Source organism: Tenebrio molitor, chromosome 2 (assembly GCF_963966145.1).
Source record: "Tenebrio molitor chromosome 2, icTenMoli1.1, whole genome shotgun sequence".
NCBI lineage: Eukaryota > Metazoa > Arthropoda > Insecta > Coleoptera > Tenebrionidae > Tenebrio > Tenebrio molitor.
Genome location: NC_091047.1, coordinates 18954190 through 18980953, shown reverse-complemented (window position 1 = coordinate 18980953; position 26764 = coordinate 18954190). Strand labels below are relative to the sequence as shown.

The following is a 26764-nucleotide window of genomic DNA, read 5'->3' as shown; positions in this document are numbered from 1 at the left end:
CAAAAATAAATTACTCCCTAGAATTCGAACTTTTAGGGGGAAATAACGTTTTTCATGTTGTGTGTAACTAGAATTTTCAAAAGTAATTTTGAATGCCTAAGGTTGGTCCTAAGATTAAGTCCAATTAAATATGCCGCCAGAAACCAAAATTGATTGTCAAACGAAAAAACATCTATCACTTAGCGAGAAATAGAGCCATATGCAACTGTTGCAAAGGAATTCGCTGCCTTACGGTTACGATACCTTTTGTTTGTCATCAGAAACCACATAGCCTCCAACCTAACCAAATTTATGGCAACCTAGTAGTCCTATAATAGACACGATTATAATTAATTAGTTTTCACTGAGCTTCTTTAATGTACAGTTGTGGAATTAAAATTTCGGGCACTATTGTCAATGTCATGATATAAACTCTAAAACAACCTTTACGTTAATAACCTTATTTTTTACTCTTGTCATATTTTTCTCTTTTTGGCATTCAAAAATTGTCATTTGTGGCATAATAACGGGTAGGCAACATATCAAACCGATGATTTAATGTCAGTCATGATGACAGTAGAAGGTGCTTTACAGAGATTTTGTTGAAGTGACAGAAAAATCGTGCCCGAAATTTTATTTCCGCAACTGTAATAGGAAGTTACTTCATTTGGTAATGGTTGGCAGTAATGTTGGTATTGAGAAAGTTACTATTTTAGTAATATATGAAGTGACACATGATATTTGAGGTTATGTCTTAACCGGTAGGATAAAAATAAAAAGTAATTTGTTTGCAGTAGCGAAATGTTTAAAAAAAGAGTTTCTAGACCCATAACAATTTTAAATTTCAAGATCCCTAAACCTATTTTTTATGCAAGCACTGCAGCTGCGGCCTTGGGACTAACTTGTATAATTAAGTAAGTTGCACAAGTAAATGAACAACATTCGCTGATTACACCGTTTTCCAAGAGAATGGACTGGAGGAAGCAAATTGCAACCCAACGTTTTAGCAGAAGGAAAAGTAGTGATTATAACTGGGGCCAATACAGGAATCGGTAAAGAAACAGCACGAGATCTTGCAAAACGAAAGGCCAAAGTTTATATGGCTTGTCGCGACATGAAACGTTGTGAAGAAGTAATTCAAACAAGTATTAATGTATTTTAACATAATTTGACTAATTGTAGGCCAGAAGTGAGATAGTCTTAGACTCGAACAATAAATATGTGTACTGCAGAAAATGTGACTTAGCTTCATTACAGTCTGTTAGAGAATTTGTTGCTAGATTCAAAGCAGAGCAAGAGCGTTTAGATATTTTAATTAATAATGGTGGTGTAATGAGAACTCCAAACTCAAAAACAAAAGATGGATTTGAAACACAATTAGGGGTGAATCATTTAGGACATTTTCTATTAACTAATCTATTATTAGACAGATTAAAGGTGTGTTACATGAATGTGTTTGATTTTTAATGAGTTGAGTGTTTTAGGAATCTGCTCCTAGCAGAATAATAAATGTATCTAGTGTAGCTCATAAAAAAGGAATAATAAATAGAGAGGACTTAAATAGTGATCAAAAGTATGATCCAGCTGCTGCTTATGCTCAAAGCAAATTAGCTAATATCTTATTTACAATGGAATTAGCAAAAAAGTTAAAAGGTAAATTGAAAACAGCAAATGGTGTTTTCCTTCTAATTAATATTTTAAAATGTGTCAGATACAAAAGTGACTGTAAATGCAGTCCATCCAGGAATAGTTAGCACAGAGATAATTCGACATATGAGTTTTTTTAATAGTTGGCTGGCTACTATTTTGATAAAACCACTGCTTTGGCCGTTTATAAAAAGTCCTAGTCAAGGGGCTTATACAGTTGTTTATGCAGCATTAAGTTCTAAATTACCTAATGTAACAGGAAAATATTTTAGGTGAGTTTTTAATTTCACTTCTCCCAAGATACATACATTTTTTGTAGTAACTGTGAAGAAGCAGAAGTCAGTGAAGCGGCAAAAGATGACGCCACTGCCGCCTGGCTGTGGGCTGTTAGCGAAAGATGGACGAGACTTAATACAGCAACGTAAAAAAGACAATTATTGGTGACATATTTTTATGCATGTATCAATTTTGAACATAGCAAAGAAGATCAGTCATTAATTAAATTTCTTTGTCTTCACATTCCACCACCTTATTTATGATATTCTCTCCATCAATCTTCACTATCTCGCACGTTCTTTTATATAAATTTTCCGACAGCTGGATGTCATTGACGAGATCGGACGGTTTTTGTATTTCACAGTTGCTGAAATGTGACGTAAAAGAATCAAATTAGATCTAGAGAAGGCATTACCTGAAATAACATCCAGACACATTTGCGAGGAATGGATCGACCGCTGCGTAAATCACAGTTTGACACCCTTGATATGGCGTTTTCATGAAGAGCCACATCCACGGCCACACCGACAGTTTCGTAATGAAAGATGTAGTTAATCTAGAATTGCGCAAATGTCTTGTTCCACGAACGAGACCAGGATTCACCGCATTAAATGTTATTCGCGTGTCTGGAACAAACGCTTTCAGTACTTGCATTACATTAATCAGTGCAATTACGTTTTAACAATGAAGCCATGTATTTTGTAAACATAGTTAACGCCAATTTACTTTGACTGAAGGCTTCTATTTCCACAAAGTTCTCTTCAGAATTTAAGTCGTCGAGTTTAATTTTGCCTCGCAAATGTGCAACTGCTGATAAATTTATTACGCGGCCGTTGTCAGATTTACTCAACAGATTGAGAAGAAGATGAGTCAATAGAAATGGACCTGTAAAATAATTTAAACACAAAAGCGCACAAACGCAACGGGGCATACCGAAGTAGTTTGTGGTGATCGTTATTTCGTTACCGTCGACAGTTCTCTTGTAAGGGTGGAAGATAATTCCCGCGTTGTTAATTAGTGCATCAATTTTTTCATATTCAAGAGTCAGTTGATTGGCAAACTCACGAATGCTGACGAAATCCGTGAGGTCGACCAGTTTTATGATGGCGTTCGCTTGGGGACAAGACTTTAACAAGACTTCGCGAGCTTTCTTGCCTTTTTCTGCATTCCGAACCGCCAAGATTATTGTTGCACCTAGAAAAAATGGAAGAACATTTTTTTTAAAGATGGTTTAAATCCACACGGAAAGATACAATAATATAAAAATAGATTCCCTTTGAACATTGCCCAAGATGCCTTTCAAATTATCTGTAAAAAGATCACCATTAATACAAAAATGGCAGTTTATTTAACGAGTTCGTGTGTAAATTGGGTTTTTTTGGCATGAGTGGGCCAGTTTAAAACGCTTGTGAAACGAGTGTTTTAAAGGCCCACGAGTGCCAAAAAAGGCCCAATTTACACAAGAACGAGTTGAATACAAGGTTTTTTTGTTCGACGAGCCGATTAAAGGCTCCAAATCGCTAAAAATCTTTAAAATTAGCTTGTAGTTTCGTTCTGACAAGTTGTGACATTTATCAAAATCCGCTCACACAGGAGAAATTTCTCAAATTCTGACAGTGTCGAATAAAAAAGACAATTTTTATATAATTGATTCAAAAAATTGAAATTCACGCATAGTTATCTGTGCATGAAGTGGGTCATTTTCTTACGTGTCTTTTTTTTTACATTGTTAGTAAGATCGAAACCATAGAAACCATACAAAACAGTGTGTGAAATGCAATTTCACGCATACGACTATTTCTGTTTTTCATTTCACGCACTGTTTTTTATAGCAACATGGTCACTGCATTGAAACTTCAGAGTTCCTTTTCAAAAATTTGAATTTTTAATTTCAATTTTTTGAATCAATTATAGAAAAAATATTGTTTATATTTCGTGCGCGAAGATGTTTTTGTGCATTCAAAGGCTTATACTGCCTCGACCTTCGTCTCGGCGTAAAAGACCTTTTCATGCACAAAAAACACTCTCTTCGCGCACTTAATATAAAAATAACTATTATTTACATTGGCTTATAAAAATCATTGACTGAGAGTATATGGATAAATCTAAACAAAGCGGATAGAATTTTAAATTCTTGGGAACGCCAGCGTTGCAGCATCGAATCTGTTGAAGGGCAATTGATTAAAACGTCTAAGCTATTAAGACCATCAAATCGAAAAATTAAAACTGGAAAGTTTTAAGTTGAACATACATATTCAATTCTATCAATCTGAAGAGAAGGTAGGTAGGTACTAACGAACAGTATTGTAGTTTCACTAGTTTCAATCATATAAAGCTGTAATAATACATACAAAGATATCTCGTATTGTTTTTGGTAACTTGAAGAAATTATATCGGGTGTTTTTTTAAATTTTAGCGTGTAGTAGGCTTTGAAGAGTCGACTGTGAACAAATTACATAGTGAAGCATGGAACCCATAAAATTTCCCAAAAAGTGGGGTAAGAATGCAATCAAGAGGGCTTGTGTTCCAGAGTCGAACCGCGGTCTTCAAGGGTCAGAAAAACAGCTCGGCTATGATCTTAAATAAAGCCTCACAAGTAGGAAACTTTTACGCAGTTTAATAATATTGTTATTTAGTTTTATTAAAAATTGTTGTGAGACATATTGGTTAAAAAATAAAAAATAGTAAGTACCTATTTACGTCGTTTTCAATTAAAAAAAAAATAAATAAATAAAAAAACAAGAGAAGAAAATAGTAAATGTAGATAAGCTGCTTAACTAAAAAAAGTTCGTAGCTTTAACATGCGCAGAAGTTGATATTATATTAGAAACACCTATTTTTCAAATTTTATTGAAGTAATGAGGCACACTTTTTGTTCGTAACTAGTATTCTCCAAAAATGTTTAAAATATTTTCAGTTTTGGAAAGGAACGCAACAGGGATGGTGAGAAAGAAATAATAAGCCGTTAAAAGTTCACTAAAACCTCTAAATTATGAAAAGGAATTATTAATATGTATACAGTGAGTTTTTTAACAACATTTTCGACAGTTTGGGATATTAAATTGTAATCTATCCGATAGTTTGAAAATCTTCCAACTTTGTTCCAAAAATGGTTTGAATATCTTTATCGGATCAAAAGTTAAAAAAATTAACATGTAAAACCCTATGGCCAGTCTTAAAAAAAAACTCACTGTATGTATGATTCATATACTCATATACAGATTATTCCATATGATTGTAGTCGAAACAGGCCATGCCCATGTTATGAAATTTTTGCCGCTTTCATGTGAACTGTCAATTTTTGTCGCTGTCACTGTCATTTTTTAGGTGAAAAGTGCGGTGATGAGGATTTTATTTATTATTTTTTAATTAACGATTGATTCCAAAAATATTGAGTTGTTTTGCAACCAATTCTAAAAAGATTGAGTTGTTTTGCACCCAATTTAACTTCTGTGTGTGAACGGTGTGTACTCATTTTGATGTTTTTTATACGGAGCGGCAACCATAAATTTTACATTCAGTTTTTACGCCTCCTTGGACTACAATCATTTAGAATAACCCTGTATTATCATACAAACTTTAACCAGTGGTAGATTCCGACCCCTAGACACTCTTACAAAAATGTCTAGGTTCTAACGTTAAAATTGTTGAAGATAAAGCATTTTGAAGAGTGTACTACCACCTTTTAAAAACCGTAGATAAATGAAAATATCTTACGTTGGTGATTCGAAGGAATTGTCAAATTGAAACTAAAGCGACCTCTATAATACCAATAATTTTTTTATAGCGACAATTGTTTGCTTCTACTCATATTATAACATTCATGATATCTGTTATACATTGAACGTAAAGTGGAATAAATAATTAATAAATTAGCGCAGAATGGCATTTACTACCTAATTGTGGAAAGACCGATATGGTAATTTTTGGCAATTTTTGATGTATGACTCAATTATTATGTTTCACTTTACTATAATTGAATGATAACTCCTAGAATACAAAATACGCAAACATGTCCATAACAACCGGGGAAATAAGAGGGCGTAATAAGAATAAGAGGGCACAATAAGAATAAGAGGGCGTAATGAATTCATAACGCCCTCATCAATTCATAATTGCAACACAAAAGAAAATTTGACAATTATAAATAAACAATTTGTTTTTGTTTCATAGGCTACCAGATGTTGTATTTATGTAGGTAAAGCATACACAAAGATGAAGATGAAAATTCTTTGTCTTTTTTTTATAGAACACGTAGTGAAAAATAAAATCTTGTATGCACCACGGCGTCACCGAATGATTACGTCCATCGAACGATATCCATCTCTCGGGCTAAACCCTCGAGCTGGATTCATCGTTCTCCGGGCGTAACCATCGTTGTAATGCCCTTGGTGCATAAATAGCTATAAAATTAGCTTGACGTTTCGTTTTGACAAGTTGTGACATTTATCAAAATTCGTTCACACAGGAAAAAATTCTCAAATTCTGACAGTGTCGAACAAAAAAAATATGTGTATGACATTTTTTTGCTTGTATGACCTGGTCCCTTGCAAAACTGCTTCAACTACCTATTATTGGTAAAAATCAAGTTGATCAAAGACTGAATATCAGTGTATACGTTGAGTGCAAAATCCGGAAACGTTCGTTGGTCGGTTTTTTACCGATCCTGGGATTGAACGTCCAAACTTTAAAATATAATTTTCCTTCGGACTTTGTTCGTGTACAAACGATCAAACCTAAAATTGTGCAAATGTGAAATGTTCCATGCTAAACACTGGTTGTTTCGTCTATTGACTATAAATTAACGTGAAAAAAAAACATTGCGATTATCACTAATTATTATTAATTTATTTATTTTTATTAGCAAAACAATCTGAGTGAAGATAGATTACAACGTTAATTTTAATGGGCAAGCTCATGAAACAATCTAAAATTCCTTGATGAAATTGTAAAAAAAACAATCTCGTGGAAATATTCAAAATTTGTTCCTCTTTGCCCCAATATACAGGGTTATTCACGTAAGATGACGAGCCTGACCACGTAAAAATGCAACCCAAAATACATTTTACAAAGCATTCATTGTGTTTTGGCATTTAAAAATTAAATCAGGAATTCAAGTAGGTATATCTGTCATTGCATTTTTGGTTCATATTTATTATTTGTGAAAATGTTTTCGAACGATGACAGAACCGACATGATCCTACATAGACATTACTTTTGTGATTTTAATTGCTTATTATTGTTATTAAATCATACTTTGTTGAGAGAGGTATTTTTCTGAGAGAACTTGACATTCATTAAGCTGACGTTAAAAGCTGTCTATGTTTTATGTGCATTATGATAATGTAATAGGGATCGAGATAGTTTTATAAATTGTATTTTGGGTTGCATTTTTACCTGGTCAGGCTAGTCATCTTACGTGAATAACTCTGTACATGTAGACTGATTCACATAACTTTCCGACCCTAATGAAAGTTGCCAGCCAGTAATACGTTATTCAGTGATGACTTGATACCTTTATTTACTATGAAATCTGGACACTCCTGGCATTATTGACAATCACTTGACAGTTACTTTTTGTATAATTCTGAAATAATTTTTTTCGGCCTCCGTCCAGAAAAACTGATTTTCCATTCGTCTAAATCGTCTGGAAAATTTCCCTGCCTAGGCAAGAAAATCGAAACAGGAATTTTTAATGAAAGATTTTAGGTTGGCAGCACAAAATGTCAGTCATGTGGAATTTTTGTACAATTTTTTAAGTGTGAAATATTGATGTCGGGCAAATTTGTATCTTTTATTGCAAGCTGTAGAGGTCGAGGGGGTTATCAAGCGACGCCTTAGGAATAACTGAGAGGACGACGACGGTTTTGAATTTTTGAGAAATTGGTTGATTTTTGTCGTGACAGTCGCTTCTTGAATCCTTTGTGTTGCCAATGGAAGAAAAATGAATTCCCTATCCGGTAATTATTTAACAAAAATTATTATATTTTACACGGCTGACGCCTCTGCTCCACAAACCGTGCTTGCACTTGCAAAATGACATTTTCTAGCCTTGTGATACAAATAACTATTATTTCATACTGTACGGTAGATGTTCCATTACATTATTATATTATCAATCTGAGTGCGGTAGGTGAGTTATAACAGTATCAGAGCCGGAAAGTGTCGCTAAGCAACACCTACCGTACTGTTTTATTTTTATAAATCAAATCTGACATTGAAAAGTAAAAAACAATAGTAACGGCCGTTGACACAGTAAAAAAGATGATGCGAATTTCACAATATAATGTCAATGTGATTTTTTAATTTTTGAAATAAAATTGTGATAGAGAATAAACTTCCAGTATGAAGTAATAGTTATTTTTATATTAAGTGCGTGAAGAGAGTGTTTTTTGTGCATGAAAAGGTCTTTTACGCCGAGACGAAGGTCGAGGCAGTATAAGCCTTTGAATGCACAAAAACATCTTCACGCACGAAATACGAAATAAACAATATTTTTTCTATAATTGATTCAAAAAATTGAAATTAAAAATTCAAATTTTTGAAGGAACTCTGAAGTTTCAATGCAGTGACCATGTTGCTAGGTAACTAATAAAAAACAGTGCGTGAAGTGAAACACAGAAATAGTCGTGTGCGTGAAATCGCATTTCACACACTGTTTTGTATGGTTTCTATGGTTTCGATCTTACTAACAATGCAAAAAAAATACACGTAAAAAAATGACCCACTTCATGCACGGATAACTATGCGTGAATTTCAATTTTTTGAATCAATTATATAAAAAATACATTACGATACACTTTATAACGTAAATTACTATTGTTAATTAAAATGTGCTCCAATAACGAAAGGATCGATATGATATTGTATGATGAGTCAGTTTCTTAAATAAAAAGAAATATTGTCATTTTTAAATTGTTGTAATTGAGACTTTTGTGGGGAATACAAACGATACAAAGGTTTAAAGTCATTCGTGTTTTTGGATCAAGTTATGAATGAAAAACGTATTGCTGGCTGTATTTAAATTTCGTTAGGGCCGGAAAGTTATGTAAATCAATCTGTACATATGCTCTTTTAAGGTCGAGAATAATTATACTAATAACTTAGTAAGAATCAATTACAGTGAGGACGTGTCAAAATGTACAGTGGCTGTTGAGTCTGAAATTAATTTGATACAAATTTTGTTTTCACATTACGATGTCATCGACAGTTTTTTAAATTTAAATATCATATTTATATAGTGCGTTCGTAAAGTTCGGAATAAATTCGGTAAAACTGTAAGTATTAATTTCTGAGAAAAATTCTCGAACCGGTCAACTTTGTTTTTAAAAAGTGCATATTGTTCAGTACTTTACTTATGTTGACAGTTTGTCATCTCCTAATAATGACGTCATCAATAATTTTTTTAAATGACAACCCCCATTTTTTTCTTATTTTTCTGGTACGGCTTCATACTAGCTAAACGATCAATGAAAAAAATTGATACCTTATACAGGATGATTCTGAAATAAGTTTGGAAAAAAACCGGTAATTGGTGATGATGAGAAGAAATCATTGACAAAAAAATTTTCTTATAAAAGTTTTTTCGTTTTCGAGATACAAATGATTGAAAATTTGGTCAAAATTGCTAGTACGCTGCTGAATTAAAGGTGATTACCTGATTATCTTGGTAGTTTAGCAACAATAATAATCAAAGGTACCCGTCAGTCACAAACGTAACATTACTCCTCTCGATCATTTCCATAGAAACATTTACAAAACAGTGTGCGTGCACCTACGACTTTATTGTGGAGTTGATGTAACAATAGTTGCTAATGAAGTGAACAAATTCGGACAAATTTTCCCTATTCATAGGCGTTGAAAACACAAGGATATAGGGTAATTTCCATCCTTTTGATTTCACATCCAAGTTATTGACGCAGAATTAATTTGTGTCAAGGATACTCCACATTTTTTTTCCAAACTTATTTCAGAATCACCCTGTATAACAATTTTTTTGAGAAAATTACAAATTTTACTTCAAAAAATTTAATTTAATTTTTAACGTAATTTTTTTTTTAATGGGCTTAGTTACAATCCAAGGTTTATTTTAATAGACCAAACAATGTAGAAAATTTGGGACAGAGAATTCGCGCTGAAATAGAACAAATAAGCTCTGACATTATTGACCGCAGTGCACAAAGTGTCGGTGAGTGCCAAATAGTTGGCGGGAGGCAATTTCAACATTTGCGTTAAATTTTATTGTTAACCTTAGATGTTTGTTTGTTTTTGTTTGAGGTCAATTACAATTTTTACATTAAAAATTAAGTTAAATTTTTTTAAGTAAAATTAGTCATTTATTCTCAAAAAAATTGTTATGTCAGGTATCAATTTTTTTCACTAGTCGTTTAAGTAGTAGGAAGGTCTACCAGAAAAAGATTAAAAAAGTGGGGGTTGTCATTTAAAAAAATTATTGATGACGTCATTATTAGGATATGACAAGCTGTCAACATAAATAACGTACTGTACAATATGCAGTTTTTAAGAAATTTATGCTTACAATTTTATCGAATTTATTCCGAACTTTACGAACGCACTGTATACAGGGTGACTGACGAAAATCCTTTGACGCTGTATCTTACTTATTCTTTATCCGATTTGAATAATTGACACATCAAATGAAATAGTTCGAAAAACACTTGATTATTATTCTATTCGATATTTTTTTCGACATCTATTTTTTGACAGACGATAGCCAACTTTTTTTTTTCAAATTACACTCTATATATTTTTTTATTCGTTCTTATAAAGTATATAAAGAATCTCCTTCTGAATATTCTTACATTAAAAGAAAAAAAAAATGCATTTTAAATGAAAAAAATTTAAAATAAAAAATCAAGTACTCAAATTTGTAAACAATGCAAAATCTATAATAGTTGCTCAAAATTTCCTCAATGCTGTTGCAGACACTGTCGATACCTTCTAGAAATGCCCACCTTTGCATTCAGTAAAAAATTTCAGGGTTTTTCCTGACATACTCGCACTATCTTTTTTTATTAACTTTTTTTGGCTACCTGATGGGTTCAAATAAACATTGTCTCTAAAGTTTCGAATGAATATAAAGAAATCCAATGGATTCAAATCTGGGGATCTAGCGGGCCATCGAATAGCTCCATGAGCACCCTTTCGTCGTTATAAGTCCGGTAGGTTACTTGTAACAGTACGAGGTAGACATTATGGACGAGGCGACGTTAGGAGCCGAGTCTAGAATGTCTAAATGAGTACCTATTACAAGTACTACCGGATGTATATCGTAACGTATTTTATTTCATACTGGAAGTCTCTTGTGCATCATCATTTTATTTCAAAAATTAAAAAATCACATTATATTGTGAAAATAGCATCACCTTTTTTCCTGTGGCAACGGCCGTTGCTATTGTTTTTCTAGATCGAATATTTTTTGACTTTTTCACTTTTCAATGTCAGATTTGATGTATAAAAGGAAAACAGTCCGGCAGGTGTTGCTAAATGACACTTTCCGGCTCTGATACTGTTATAACTCACCTACCGGACTCAAATTGATGATGCAATCGAGCATCTACCGGACAGTATGAAATAAAAATACAAAATTCATGCGTGCATTATGTGGTATGGCCCCGTCCTGATGAAACACGACTCTTTTCAACACTGCTAATGGTATCTCATCCAGAAAATTGCTTATTTCGTTTGATAATAAATAATATGATATTGTGTTTAATTGAGACTGCTATCAATAAAAAAGGGACTCACTAGTCCATTCTATCTCCAAAAATGCCACACCACACGTTAACACTAAATCGTCTTTGGAAATTTTCTTCCACAGCAACATTATTATTATCAAACTGTTTTGACAAATGAATACTCAGAGCTTACTTAGTCATTTCGAGCATTTAGAACAAACTTGTCTCTTGTTTATTTCGGTCACTTGATTTTTAAATTTTGTACATTTACTCTTTAATTTCTTGACTTTTGTTTAATGAATGGGTATAGTTCTTGGGATTTTTATATTTAGAAGACAAATCTCTACAATACCGAATAAAAAAAAATGTACAGTGCTATTTGAAAAAAAGAAGCTGATGTTAATCTGTCAAAAACTGGAAGCAATATATTTTTTTTATTTAGTTGGTATTGAAGTGTTTTCAAAATTATTTCATTTGATGTGTCATTTATTCAAATCGGATAAAAAGTAAGCAAGATACAGCATCAAAGGTTTTTCGTCAGTCACCCTGTATAAATTTGATATTCCGTATTCGGTCATATGTCAAAGTAAAGGATAAGTAAACACTTATGGTCAGTAAAATAATTGACTCTAGTTATAAAGATATTTTTTCTAATTTTGACATATAAAGTGACACTTTTCAAAATTAACTGACGTTGGGAAACGTCACACTTTTCGTAACTGGTTACGAAAAGTAAAATCTTTCCTAACTGGTTAGGAAAAATTTATTGTATCATCAATTTGACACTGTCATATTTTTTGTTTTTAAGCAAAATAACCGTGCCTACTTACCTACTTGATATTTTAACACAATAATAATTTATTATTAATGAAATTCATTACTTCGTTTAACGTTTGAAGAAACTTTTTTTTGTCAAAATTAGAAAAAATCTTGTATGTAACACTTTAGGAAATGCAATTTTGTGTAACTCGTGTGATTTTGCGGGATCTCGCTGCGCTCGTCCCGCAAATATTCCACTCGTTACACAAAATAACGCATTTCCTAACTGGTTACATAAATAGCTATTTTTCAAATTAGTTAGAAATATACATTATATAAATTAGATGCTGTAAAAATGCAAAAAAAAAACTCTACTAGAGTTTGGATAACTAACATAATTGAATACTAATTGGAGTTAGGAAAAGTGGAATATTTCCTAACAAGTGCGGAAATAATATTTCAACACTAAGTTCCATTTTGATCATTTCTGTCAAAGATAAGTAACCTCAATTAACGTACGGCAACATGGCTTTAATTTTTCTCTCATTTCCATGGATACAACAAAAATTAAATATTTGCAGACTATTGGGATAAGTACATGGAATGTTTTTAAATGTTGCCATATTTAGTGTAACGAATTGGTCCATATCTTCTACAAAAAAGAAGATAAGATTGATTTTTTAAAATAGATAGGTATTTTTGTATTAAGGGCGTGAAGGAGGCGATTTTGGCCCGCGGCGGAATTATAAGCACGAGGCCCGAAGGGTCGAGGGATTATAAGACGCCAAAGGGCCAAAATCGCCGTTCACGCCCGAAATGCATACATTATTTTTTGTAAAATCATTTAAATCCACCTTAAAAGCTTTAAAAAAATAAACGACATGATTCGTTCTCAAAAATCAAGAGTTATGTTGTTGGTTGCCAATGTGATGCAAGAAATAAAATAGTTATTAAAATTCATTGTTGTTCTTTTAGGCCTTAGGGTGCAAAAGGCATTATTTACGTCCGCAAATTACAGTATAAATGACTTCATTTTGATACGATTTTACAAAAAAATTTTTTTTGTTCGACACTGTCAGAATTTGAGAATTCTCTCCTATGTGAACGGATTTTGATAAATGTCACAACTTGTCAAAACGAAACGTCAAGCTAATTTTAAAGGTTTTAAGCGATTTGGAGCCTTTAAGGGGCTCGTCGACAAAAAAACGTTGTATTCAACTCGTTCGTGTGTAAATTGGGCCTTTTTTGGCACTCGCGGGCCTTTAAAACGCTCGTCGAGCGTTTTAAAGGCCCACTCGTGCCAAAAAAGGCCCAATTTACACACGAACTCGTCAAATAAACTACTATTACCTGATATTTTAATGACTACTTAACAACATATTGCTAAGCTGTTCCGCGAATTTTGGGGCACCCAGTATAAAAATGACGATGAGCTGAATAGATTTTTTTATTTGTTCCGTACTTGTAAACATAAGTTTATCAAGTCACTGTAGTCGCCTTGAAAATGGCTAGCCTGTAAGATTTTTACTGGCTAATTTTACACCTGTGCTCATATGAGTGACGTGCGTTTCCAAAGGAATACGTGCAGAGCCGTACGATATTTTTTTTCAAATATCGGAACTTTTAATATTTAGTTTTTAGTTTGAATGACTATTTACAAGTGTGTAACAAATAAAACATTCAACAATACATGCAAGGTAACGGGTTTTACTGATTCCAGAAGGTGACAGGGTCGTCTACGACTCGCCAGTCATATCCTTCTGTCCGCCAGTAAAATCCTCTTACCCATGCTATGGTAATGTTAAATACTATTAAAACATTTAAAACAATTTCGATTTTATCACATTAGTTCCGGACTTTGTACTCGCACTGTACAAATAACAAAACGACAAGAAAGTGTAACGTTTGTTCAAAAAAAGTGGTCAAATAGCCTGGTACTTTTAAGTACACAAAAACAATCAATACTATTCTTAAAATAGATATAAACGTAAAGATCCATCTTTACTGTACGAACAATTATTTTATAACATATTTGGAATTTGATTTTGTAAAATACCCTAAAGTTTATCTGTGATTGGCAGAAAAATATGATTAAAAACTGCACATACTAAAGTTTTCCTTAATTATAGTACTATATCTGTGCAAATTTAATTTTTAAGCGATCTATTAATAGTTATTTATGTAACAAGTGAGTAAAGTAATGCTTTTTTTTTACGAGGAGGAAAATTTTAGCGTCCGTTATTAAATGCACAGGTTTAACGCAAATGAATGAAAAAACCTGTGCATTTAATAACGGACGCCAAAAAAATATTTTATTCGGACTTGTATTTAATATGCACATTCCTAACCTTATACGAGGGCGGAATGTTAACCATTCTTTTTATCTTTACTTCCCTCTCTTGGTCAGTAATAGGCCACTTTCCAGTGGCGTACTTACTGAAATTCGAAAAACAGTAGAAATGAAACTGCATCAAATTAATTGTTTATTTGCTAAAAATGTAATGATTCCGAATAAAATAGTATACAAACCTCGGTGGGAATGTGTTTCATTCCTGTCTCGAGCATTAGTTCACCTCGGCTACGCCTTGGTAAACTATCTTAGCTCTCGACAGGAATGAAACACTTCCCACCTCGGTATGTAATATTCTATTTTCCCTACCGGTTAGAAATGTAGGCTGTGGATACCTCATTTGAGGTGAGAAAATTCAACTTTCTCGCTAAGGTAAGAAAGTTAATCATGAAATGTTTATGGTAAAACGGTACCAAAATACAAATGTCAAAAGTGAAATAAGTTATTGATAAATGAAAGCCAATTCAATAAAGCAAGTTGGTAGATCAATCATATAATCTGGAAAATAAACAGATAAGCTAGGTAGGTATAGTTTTCCCATTTATAATTTGGTTTTACTACCAGCCCTGTTGTCAGGGAGTTAAATACCCCGACAATAGGCAACTACCGCCATAAATCCTAGGACTCTAAAAAAGGATCCGTTGTCTGTTGTCTGACTAGGCTACAATATCTTCACATCTATTGCCAAAACCACAACCCCAGCCCCTAATAATTACAATTGTACTGCCATAAAACCAAAATATAAATGGGAAAACTATACTACAACTTCTGTTTATATCAAATTTTCGAACGTCAAATCTTCAAATGTGATGACAAGTTAATTAAACAAATAACCCAGCCTACTATTCAATTCTCAAAATTTTCGTTTTAATCAGGAATATAACCATCTTTTTTTGACTTTTTTTAACGAAGTTGTGCCGGTAGAGAAAGAATAGTATTCAAACCTTGTTAAGAAAGTGCCTTTGCAGACCTTGGGCACTTACAAATCTCGCCTACGGCTCGGTTTATAATCTTTGCCTGCGGTCCGCAAGAAAGCACTTTCTTACCTTGGTTTGAAATATACTATTTCGCATAGAATACAGTATCCACAAATAAATAGACAAGCTAATGGAAATATCTTTAAAAACTTGAAAATCATCGATATGACTAAAGCTTTGACTTTTGTTGCAAAATTGGAGCAGCTTTTTTTTTAAGCAGAAAAATCCTTGAAACGTGGCAGTAGCAATCCTTACGAACGTAACGAAGTAAACTTTCATTATTTTTAAGACAGGATTTTAATATGTAATCTATAGAGCAAGTCTCGCACTCCATAAAAGTATTATTTATCTAGCAATAACTTCCGAACGAATGTATCGATCGAGTGCTTACAGAACTTATCACGTGAAACATTTCCTCGATCCATTCCTAATGAAATATCACCGATAAGGTCTAATAACTCCAGGATAATAGGGTGACCTTTCCTGAACTCAAATTACCGATCTGATAATACATTTATATTTTCCAAGTGTTGCATAAGCCTATTAAAAATTACATGCACCGGCAAAAAAAGCGGAAAATTAATTAGTCAACAACAAATTTATTCCCATAATATGTACCTATTTTGATGTATTTTGAACAGGTGATGACAGCAAACATAGCATTAGCATTGGCTATTTTCGCATAAAAACAAATTTTTTGCTTAAAAATCTTCTTTTCTTAAATTTACCATTTTTATAATAATCAAGCAACCTGGTTAGCTTTTATAGCTTTTGATAACTTTTGTAATTTTTTATTATTGTTAAAGTAAAAAAAATGCCTCTAGCTGGTGGAAATATTGCCCCAGCATTAGCTTTGGTTGAAGACGGTCGTAGCATTCCTTATTCAGCTAATGCTATTGGGGCTCATCTTACTACTGGTCACAGAGCTGTTAGAAGGTTTCAAGAGACTGGTCAGTACACAAGAAGACCTAGATCTGGTCGAAAAAGAGGAACCACACACCGCGATGATAGATTTTTAAATAATAATGATGTTCCACTTTTTCTGCCGGTGGGTGTAGTTTATAATTTTTTTAAACAAGTAAAACTGAGATAGGTTGGAATAATATTTACTCCAATAATAAAAGCGTTGGTAAATAGTGTTTGTGCAGGTAGTTTTGCTCTATGAAAGTATATACTTATGTTACGGAAAAACTGCGTATTTACCGGTAAATGTTCATAATGACCGGTTTCGTTGGTAAACGTGCATAGCAATCTTTTTCAGTCATCGTTTTCGCACATTCGCTTAGCAAAGGCGGATGGTAAATGTAGATATAAATTTACTAAGGCCAAGCCAGAATAACCGGTGAATGTGGATACCCGCCGGTGTGAGGTTAGGTCTAGGTTGAAACGACATAACAGTGCAATTGGTGGATGTTTTAGTTTGAATAACAATTAGGGACAAATGTAATGTGCAGGTTTTAAAAATGCAGTTGAAGGGGAAAATGCGTAACAAAGAAGTGCCAGTGTAAAACTTCACTGGTATTAAGCAATTCTAAATGCCACGGTAGCAATCCCTGTCGCAATAAGGACTAAAAAAAAGTATATTGTTTTTCCTTATGTTTAGTTTATTTTCTATTTTTACTTGTTGTTTTGTTGTATTTTAATAAATCATATTGCATATCTAATTACATACGTTGCACAGACCTATAATATACCGATTAACTTCAACAGAAGTACTAGGACACTGTACACATTTACCGGTCAAAGTGCATATAAGAGATAATTTACCCACATTGGCCGGTTCTGCTGGTCAATGTACACATAAGCCGGTGGATGTGCACATTGACCCTTTTTGCACTCTTACCGTAACATATAAATATAACACTATCTGCACTTACAAATTATTACTCTTTTCCTACCCTCCCATTGTTGGAATGAGTATTATTGCTCTCGACTTTTAAAGTAATTCAACTAAAAGGTTTAGACATACCAAACTAAAGTGTCTTTAATTTAAAACATTAATAATGTGTTAGTAGGTATTGGAATTGTTCCAAACTTTTGCATAATAAAATTACCACAAAGTATCAGTTTAATACTTTTTTCTATAAAGGCAGAATATAGCCTAAGGGAGTCCGTTTCGGCTCAGGGACGCGAGGGTCGCGGGTTCGATTCCGACCCAGGGCGAAATTTAAAATAATTTAAAAAAAAAGGCTATATTCTGTCTCGTGATTCGGAAGTCACGTTAAGCCATTGGTCCCGGTCTATTGAGTTGGTCATCATGCCCCTCATAGATTTGTAAACCAGTCCTAGACTGTGTAACAAATTTTATAATATGTAATAATAATACTCAGTACATCTTCATCGCCATTTTTCTTTGGTTGTATTTTTGCAGAATCTGAACTGAATCTGAAATTAAGTTATTGTAATACCATATTTGTGGAAATTTAATCTAATTTAACTGACTCAATATTTTGTAGGTACTTTTATATACACTGCGCCGCAAAATTATCGCATAAAGTAAAAATGAACCGTAGTTTTTTGTATTTTACTTCTTCTGCAATTTCCTTATGCTGAATCTCTTATCTTATCGTATTTCTTTTGTTTAGTAGCAAAAATCGCCATGTTGATAACTTCTAAAGTTGTTTATTATGAAAAGTTTGTATTAGTGTTATTGGTCAATTTCGTAAAGCATTTTGATTGTGGATTTGAGAGACGGTTAGTAAGATGTTTTGGTTCCTTCAGTCATAAATTTCGAAAATGAATCCCTACGAACGTTTAAGTTGACATACCACAGCCGAACAATGTACATAAATTGTTGTACTAGCCGAAGACGGTATTAATCAACAAGATATTGCAAATGGTCTAGATCTGCTCACCGAAGAGTACGATTGCTGTTTACCCAAAATCACGTTGATTGGGAATTGGATCAATGGAGGTTAGTAATGTTCTCCGACGAGTCCAGATTTTGCCTGGATCAAAGTGACAGACGTGTCCGGGTGAACCGATGCTCAGGAGAGCGATATGCTCAATGTAACATTATCCCGAAAGTTAATTTTGGAAGAGGTTCCGTTATGGTTTCAGCAGGTGTCACTTTCGACGCTCGCACAGAGTTGGTGGTGCTAGAAAGAGGAAACCAAAATGCGGCGACGTACATTACCAATATTCTGGAACCTCATATTGTCCCATTCCGACCATTTATTGGGATGACTTTATTTTTATGCATGATAATGGTCGACCGCACGTTGCGGGAATAGTGCAGCATTATTTCCGTGAGGTCGAAGTTGGGCAAATGCAATGGCCAGCAAGGAGTTCAGATCTAAACCTCATCGAGTAATTGTGGGATCCTACAGATAAAAGAGTTAGAAGGTTACCAAATCCACCAACAACTCTTCATCAGCTGTCTTTGGATCTAACTCAAGTTTGAGAAGAAATTAAGCAAAGAGTTATACAAAACCTCATTTTAAGCATGAGACAATGTTGTGCAGCTGTAATAAAGGCACGGTGTGCCAACACGCACTATTAAATGTTAAATTTCTTTGTTTTCTCCGAATTTGAATTTTTTTATTTTTTTGTTTTCTTGATTTCTTTGTTGTGTTCTGATTATTGTAGTGTTTACTATTTTTTGTAATATCTAGTTGTTAAAGGTGGCTTTCCGGACTGTTTGTCACCATGTAAACAACCTCATAACGGCCGGAGTCCGTTATAGGTGTCCGTTATGAGCGGGAGCGGCCGTTATAAATGACTAAATAACTATAGCAACGTAAATCTAAACTTTATTTTTCAACTTTTTTTACAATTGGTACAATAATTAATGTTTAATGTTATGGGACACACCTTGAATTAATCGAAATCCGTATGCCACTAGCAGATGTAGACGAGATCGAACATGATGCTTCAGAATTTTAACACCAACACAAGCGCGATTTTGCAGGGAATAACGATGACTTCACTTGCTCTGCGGCCATCCGGACATCGGGAATATCTTGATCGCGATTTTTTATTCATTTCAGTCGTTTATTTTCAACGGAAAGTTAAGTGTTGCACAAATCTGACAAACAGCAGCAAATGGAGACAAGATTGAAGTTGATGCTTCACTAACACAAGTGCGATTTTGCAGACAATAACGATGACCTCACTTCCGGACATCGGGAATATCTTGATTGCGATTTTTTATTGATTTCAGTCACTTATTTTCAACGGAAAGTTAAGCGTTGAACAAATCTGACAAACAACATTGAAACAATTTTTTTTCATAAACACCGGTTGACATGACGACGTCCTCCGCACACTTATTAATCATTCGGTTTTTTCGATGGCGTTGAAAAAAATGTGTTTCAAAAAGATAATTTTGAACGAATCGTAGAGATATTACAAAAACTATTGTACAATATACGTCCGTTAGGGCCTTTACAGCCTCGCCAGTATTATTCGACTCGCTCTGCGAGCTCGTCTCACAAAATTTCTGGCTCGGCAGTAAAGGCTATCCTAACGGACTTCTACTGTAAAATACTAATAAATCTACTTCTTTAATACTTTACAGTTCGAAATGTTGTAACTGGAAATAAATTTGGCTCAAAAACACGAGTTTTGAAATTATGCGTTAATTTTGCGGCGCAGTGTAATTTATGAACATGGGAAATTTGTTAACGATAATTACACAGGTCTACAGTGGATTTGGTGCCGGAAAGATTAAAACTGTTTTTGACTATGCCTGCTATGCTGATTTGAATGGTATATATTTTTTTCTAAATCTACGTGTAGTTTCCGAGATATGACACGTGTCCAAAAACTGCTGCTTCTACATATTTTTCACCTTTTATGACATTACTGAACATAAGGAAAGCTTCTTTTTCGTTATTTTTTTGAGTGAATGTCTTCAGGACATTCACGCATTATACCCTAGCAGTAGTCAGCCATCATATGTGTAGCCCATCGACCCTGGTAAAATTTTTAGGTTCTGATGAAATCGCTCTTCTTGTTCCTCATTGTAAGAGCCAAGATGTTCAGGAAACTAATCCAAATGATTATTATGTACTCGTAGATAATGGACTTTGATGCATGGTACTTCCATTTTTCCAAAACCAGAAATTTGTTTTGATACTCCTTTAATTTAGTGGAATGAGCAATAGGAACTGCACCATGTTTATTACCATTATGTAGCGGCTTGAGTAAAAGGTAGGGGTTTTAATGATGTTGCCTCAACAATAAGCATAGGTCTCTTAGCGGATTCCAGATCGAGATAGGTCTTTTTTTTTCGGTCAGCGCCATGTAAATTGATTAAGCAAAAATAACAGTCATCGTAGTGATTTTTTGGTTCCCTCCAAACCATAGACACACTAAACTTCAAATGACGTCTTTTTCCATTCATCCACTGTCTTAAATGTTCCCTACACGTTTTGCAAACGTTGTTTGGAAGCCAAGGTTTGTCAACGTCTTTGATTTTCATGTTGAAGTAAGCGAAATAGGTATGCATTTTGCACAAATTCAGAGATGGGTTTTCGACACTTCTTTATCGTATATTCGCCACAAACATAACAAAATGTATTCGGATCATTTAGATTAGATCGTTTTGACGAAAATATCTCGAAGATTTTATTTCTGACCGTTTTTTATTAAACAAACACCAACACTAAATACGTGAAACGGCAAACAGTTATCGCTGCGGCTACCGCAAAAACTGTAGGTATAATACGTAGTTTTCACAAATTAACATTACTGAGAAGATCACCAGACCTTATGCATTAAAATCACGTTTAAGTTTCAGCGGCACCAATTAATTTTTTTAATTTTGTAGACCTGTGTTATCTATAAATGACAGTGACGTGACTGACGTGCAGTCTGTCTAGAACACAGTTTGACATTTAACCCCAAATCATCACATTTTTTTATATTGGTGCATTTTCATAAAAACAGACCTTATCGTGCCTATAAAACTAAAAAAGGACCGCAAATTACATATTTAACATTTTTGCAAAACAAAAAGGATATTTTACCGCGTTTGGCGAGTTCTTTGGCAGTGACCAGTCCGATCCCGCTCGATCCTCCGGTAATGACGACAACTCTTCCATCTATCCTGTTCTTGCTTGGACAGTAAGTACCTCCGATGTATTTTCTGCGGAAAATTTAACATCAGGGTACAGCGAAAATGGGAAAACTGGAGTCACCTGATGGCTCCTAGAACAAACAGGAAGAATGTGAAAATGTAAGGCCACCAACACGTCTTCGCTGTCTCCAATTGCTCCAGAAACCGGTCCATTCCTCCCCGAAACACCTCATATGACACAAACAGCAAACATAACAAACGGAAATGGTATTTTGTTTCAACACGATTTGATTGTTTTAAATTAGGCGGCGGAAATTGAATTTAGTTTGCGGTTGTGTCGGCTAGTCGAGGATAGATGGCGCAACGCTCCTCATATGTAATAATGGAATTTACAAAATGGCAGCTATACTAATGTTACTGTAACAAAAATATGATTTGCATTCGTAAGTGTTTGTGAAAGGTTAGTTTTTAAATTGATGTCGTGTTTTTTGGTGGTTTTCAAAGCTGTGACGGCAGTAACCAAATTTGAATTCGAGTCAGGGTGAGTCGCTCGTTCTCCACCGATTATAAATCATTCCCGTGATTTTATTTTATATTATTTTTATTAACGTGCGCCCATGCAACTGTTTGACGTACCAATCGGGTACTCCACTTAGTGCCAAATTTATCGCAGGATGCGTGTTACGGCGAAAAATTATGTTTTTATTATTCTTCGCCGCATAATTTGCTCGTTTGACTTGTTTTGATATGCCATAACTCAATCAAAACGTTCATCAGTTAAATATGTAACGATTTCATTACTTCCAAGTACGTAACAGCAAGTTCGCGTAATTTCGAAATTTGTATGCAAGTGGACAGGCCGCGCGTATAAGCAGTTGCATAATTTGCATTTTTCGAAATTCTTCAATCGCTTCTAATTTTTTTTTGATTTTACATTCGATACGTAGTACCTGTTTTGCAGTTTAACCTTGACATTGAACTTGCTAAACCTTTTTAATATTTCAAGGTAGACAACACAGAACCTATATTGTCATAGGCCATGAATTTAATGGTGATCGATTATTGCATTTTTATGTTCGGCATAACTCATGCCTATCTACGCAGGATTTTATTTTATTTCAACACTCATCATAATCCGATTCCGTAATAGTGTGTGTATGTGTGTATCCACAATTATATAAAAAAATATTGTAAAATGTTATCTCCCATCTGTCTAATTATGTGGTATGTGCATCTTTTTAAATTACACATTATTATTTGCACTAGCTCTACTGTTTAAAGTAAATTTACTTTACACGCCTACCTTGAACAATACATTTTATTATAATTATGCTTCCATTACGTATCGCACATTGTAAATTACTGTGAACAACTTTCGGTGGTTTTTAAAAATGTCCATAAATCATTTTTATTTTAATCGTTATTTGCACGATCTACATCGTCGTTTCTGAGGTTATTGCAGGTGTAATAAATTTCAATAAGAAATTGAAAATAAATAAATCATTTTCTTACTTTGGTATCCACAAATCTCAAGTTACTTCATCTTTGATAGTTGTGCACTGTTTGTCATTTTCTCTATGAATAAAAAATTGTAACAAATTGCAGTCACTACAGATTGCACTTTGTATTACGTGGAGGCGTAAGAGTTAATTTTAGTTTTTGAGAAAATAGTATTTAACACATAGTATGTAGGTACAGTTGCGGCCGTTGAAATCTCAGACAGGAAAGATTTAAACACTGTATAAATACCGAAATTTGATTAGCGTAAATAGGATTTTCATCAAGGATTATAAAGTCAGTGTCAGTATTTGACGTATTAGGTCAGAATCGCGCGTAACTTTTGAAATGCCGCGATCATCTGATTTGCAAAAATGTGTTTGACTGAGGGACGGTGTGAGTATAAGAGCCATTGCAAGAGAAATTAATGTGGATAATGTTTGAGTGACATTTTGAGAAACGTCACTTTCAATACCATTTACAAAGCTAAAAGTTTGGCCCAATTTGCATTGTTCGCAAATTGATCTTTGTAGTGTTTCATTTTCAGCTGTTTTTTATTAAGAATTGCATCAACATCCAAGATGAAATCATTAATGGAGCTTCTCTTCCCTTTAATCTATGGTTATTACTGTAATTAACACGTGATCAAATTGAGGAGTCAGATGTGTACGATAATTTATTGAAAATTGTCTTTACAAATGGTGACAACGAACCTCTCAGCTTCGTTATTTTTATCGGAAAAATATAAATACATACATATTTACGATATACCTGACGAATTAGTACAATTAGTGTCATATTTAAAGATAGTAACAGAACATTCGTCTCAACAACCTTTAAAGAAATAATTTTAAAAATGAAGTACATACTTACATAAAGTTGACTCAAGTTGCAAAAAACCATTTTGCATTTGCAACAGCGTTTTTATGGCATTAGTCATTTGAAGTTACTTTAAAACTGTACTAACATGGAAAGTATTCAACCCAAACTATGATTTTCTGGCCCCTTTGTGCCTTTATTTGGTTCAAAACTATGAGAAAAATGCTGTTGCAAATGACAAGTGGTTTTTTGCAACTTGAGTCAACTATAGTTTTTATTTTCTTTGCAACATTTAAAACTTACGATAGTAAACAATGTTTTTTTTTTTTTATTTAGGAACATAAAACTTGACGGGTACCTTTTAATTTTTCATTATACATATTAGGTTGGCAACTAAATTCGCGACCCTATTTTGTTTTTTTATTTGTCAATAGCTAAATGACATTTATTTTTTCGTAATTGAGATTGTATAGTTGACTCAAGTTGCAAAAAACCACTTCACCACTTGTCATTTGCAACAGCATTTTTTTCATATTTTTGAACCAAATAAAGGCACAAAGGGACCAGAAAATCATAGTTTCGGTTGAATATTTTCCATATAAGTACAGTTTTAAAGTAATTTCAAATGCCTAATGCCATAAAAGTGCTGTTGCAAATGCAAAGTGGTTTTTTGCAACTTGAGTCAACTTTACATATCGTTTAAGATAGCGTCAATTCAAGAATCAGATAAAAGTACAAATTCTTGATTTCTTCTTTACCTTGCTTCACGAGTTCCAATTGGAACACCACTTGGTAAAGTAAAATTTGATTGTGAAGCAGTAACACCGACTTTTGCACCAAATGGTTCAAGCAATTTCCAGGAGGAAATATCAATCTTAACAATAAAATTCGTATATTCGTAATTTATTCGTCCAATTCTCAACAAACCAACGCCAGAGAACTACTTCAACGTTCCTTTAGGCAGGCCGCACACTACAGACTAAAGAATTGGCCGATAGTTTAGTCCGATTGCAAACTAAACTGTTTGCTTGGCTGTCGGTGCGCAGACAGGCGACTATTAATCGGCCGACTGCTTATGCACAGTTGATAAAATCTAGGCGATATTAATTAAATATGAGCTCTGACGTATGTTAAACATATCTTTTAGTTCGATATACATATTTAATAACTTTCATAATCATAAATTAAAAATCAAAATTTTTGCATTGTGTGGGGAGTCACTGTTGATTATAAAGCTGGTCTCTTTTAAGTTTCTTCAGTTAATGTCTCTAATAACGAGTCATTAATTAAGGAATAAGGGTAATGTGAAGGCGAAGAAGACAGCAATAAAAAAGGGGGTTTAAAAAATGTGTCGGATAAAATAATTAATTATCGTGGCGATATGTGCGAGGCACAACCGCATTTATTACCTCGCTTTGTCTCGAATCTAGTTTAATTCTGAATTATATTTAAATAATAGAGCACGTCTCATTTTTGCTGGAATATTTCCTACTTTTGTTGGTATGTTAATAAATCTTGCAGAATATTAATTAAATATGAGATTTGACATAGGATGAAAATATCCTTTGGTTCAATATATTTTATAATTATAACTTTCATAGTCATAAATTAAAAATCTAAATTTTTGCACTGTGCGGAGAGCCACTGCACGCATAATATATGTGGACTGGATAGTCGGTGAATATGCACACTTGCATAGTACACCATACTCTATCAGTCTATCACTAGTTGGCCAACTTTCTTGTTGAGCGGGAATCGGGAACGGGAAGCCCATCCAACTATTTTTCGATCGCTTTGGTGGGTGCACTCACATAAGTCCTCATACTTATGCCGGCGCTACACGATGCTACGAACGCCTTCCAACGCTGGAGGGTTGATAGTGCGTCGCATCGTGTGGCCGATCTTCCATTCACGAACGACAGATGTCGAGCGTCCAACGTTGGCGTTGGATCACGTTCTGGCTGTTGTCGGTATTTTTGACCGCGTCAAAGGACTTTCTCCAAACGTTTGACGAAAACATTCGTTGGTTTGATGCACGGCTACACGATTTGTTCGAACTTCAAAGCAGTTTTCAATTTCTGGGTGGCTGTTCTGGGGGTACTAGGCTACTAGATGTAGCACAAAGTGTTTCATTTGTATTTCACAGGTGTGTATTGTATTGTAATGGTCCGAATAGGTTCCATAAATAATTTTTGTTTTTAAATAATTTCAACGAAACGTCGAAAGAACCGTTCACTGGGGCCAAAATCGGTTGTAAATTTTATGTCTGGATGCCTTTGTCGGCACCGTAACTCTTAAAAGCGAAATTTGCAGCTACGGTTGTACTCTAGACAAACCGGACAAACGTTTGTACCACACTTTTTGGATCAAACATTCGCCACACCGTGTAGCCGGTACATTTGTCGCACCAACTGTCGAACGTATTTGTCTCAAATGTTCGGTCCAACGTTGGAGCCAACGTTCTTAGCATCGTGTAGCGCCGGCATTAAGCAACCAACCAAACTGTTGGCCGATGAAAAGTTTGTAGTGTGCGGCCAGCCTTAGTTATGTTGGTCCGCATATTTTCAATGTTTTTGATTCTTCTCGCAGAGATTGTCAAAATACGAATAATGCCTGTTCAGATATGAAAGATCCACCACCTGTTGATTCATGTTAATCAAACAATAAATATAACTATAAACCCTTATAGTAACTGAAGACGATTAAAGTTGCCACAACTGAAACGACAGTTTATGTTGTC

The 26764-nt window shown here is 34.1% G+C and overlaps 3 protein-coding genes across 5 annotated transcripts in view; 2 read left to right on the top strand and 1 right to left on the bottom strand.

Moving 5' to 3' along the window:
* The first annotated feature begins 678 nt into the window (after positions 1-678).
* Positions 679-2143, top strand: LOC138123006 (retinol dehydrogenase 12-like). The gene is made up of 6 exons (XM_069037483.1): positions 679-893; positions 946-1111; positions 1162-1416; positions 1464-1632; positions 1691-1898; positions 1946-2143. Exons 1-6 carry the CDS (start codon positions 781-783, stop codon positions 2049-2051), a joined length of 1017 nt encoding a protein of 338 aa, XP_068893584.1. The 5' UTR covers positions 679-780; the 3' UTR covers positions 2052-2143.
* LOC138123005 (retinol dehydrogenase 12-like) lies at positions 2061-22025 on the bottom strand. The gene is made up of 6 exons (XM_069037481.1): positions 21830-22025; positions 21659-21777; positions 2836-3096; positions 2578-2787; positions 2318-2528; positions 2061-2269 (listed from the first exon to the last, which is right to left on the bottom strand). Exons 1-6 carry the CDS (start codon positions 21919-21921, stop codon positions 2125-2127), a joined length of 1038 nt encoding a protein of 345 aa, XP_068893582.1. The 5' UTR covers positions 21922-22025; the 3' UTR covers positions 2061-2124.
* A 50-nt stretch (positions 22026-22075) lies between these two features.
* Positions 22076-26764, top strand: part of ERR (estrogen-related receptor) — a 39166-nt gene continuing 34477 nt past the window's right edge. Inside the window, exon 1 of one of the 3 annotated variants that reach the window (XM_069037465.1) lies at positions 22076-22168. The gene's annotated coding sequence lies outside the window, so the exon portion shown is untranslated. Of the gene's footprint in view, positions 22250-26764 lie in introns of all 3 variants that reach the window. The other 2 variants (XM_069037464.1, XM_069037467.1) reach the window with 2 other exon arrangements.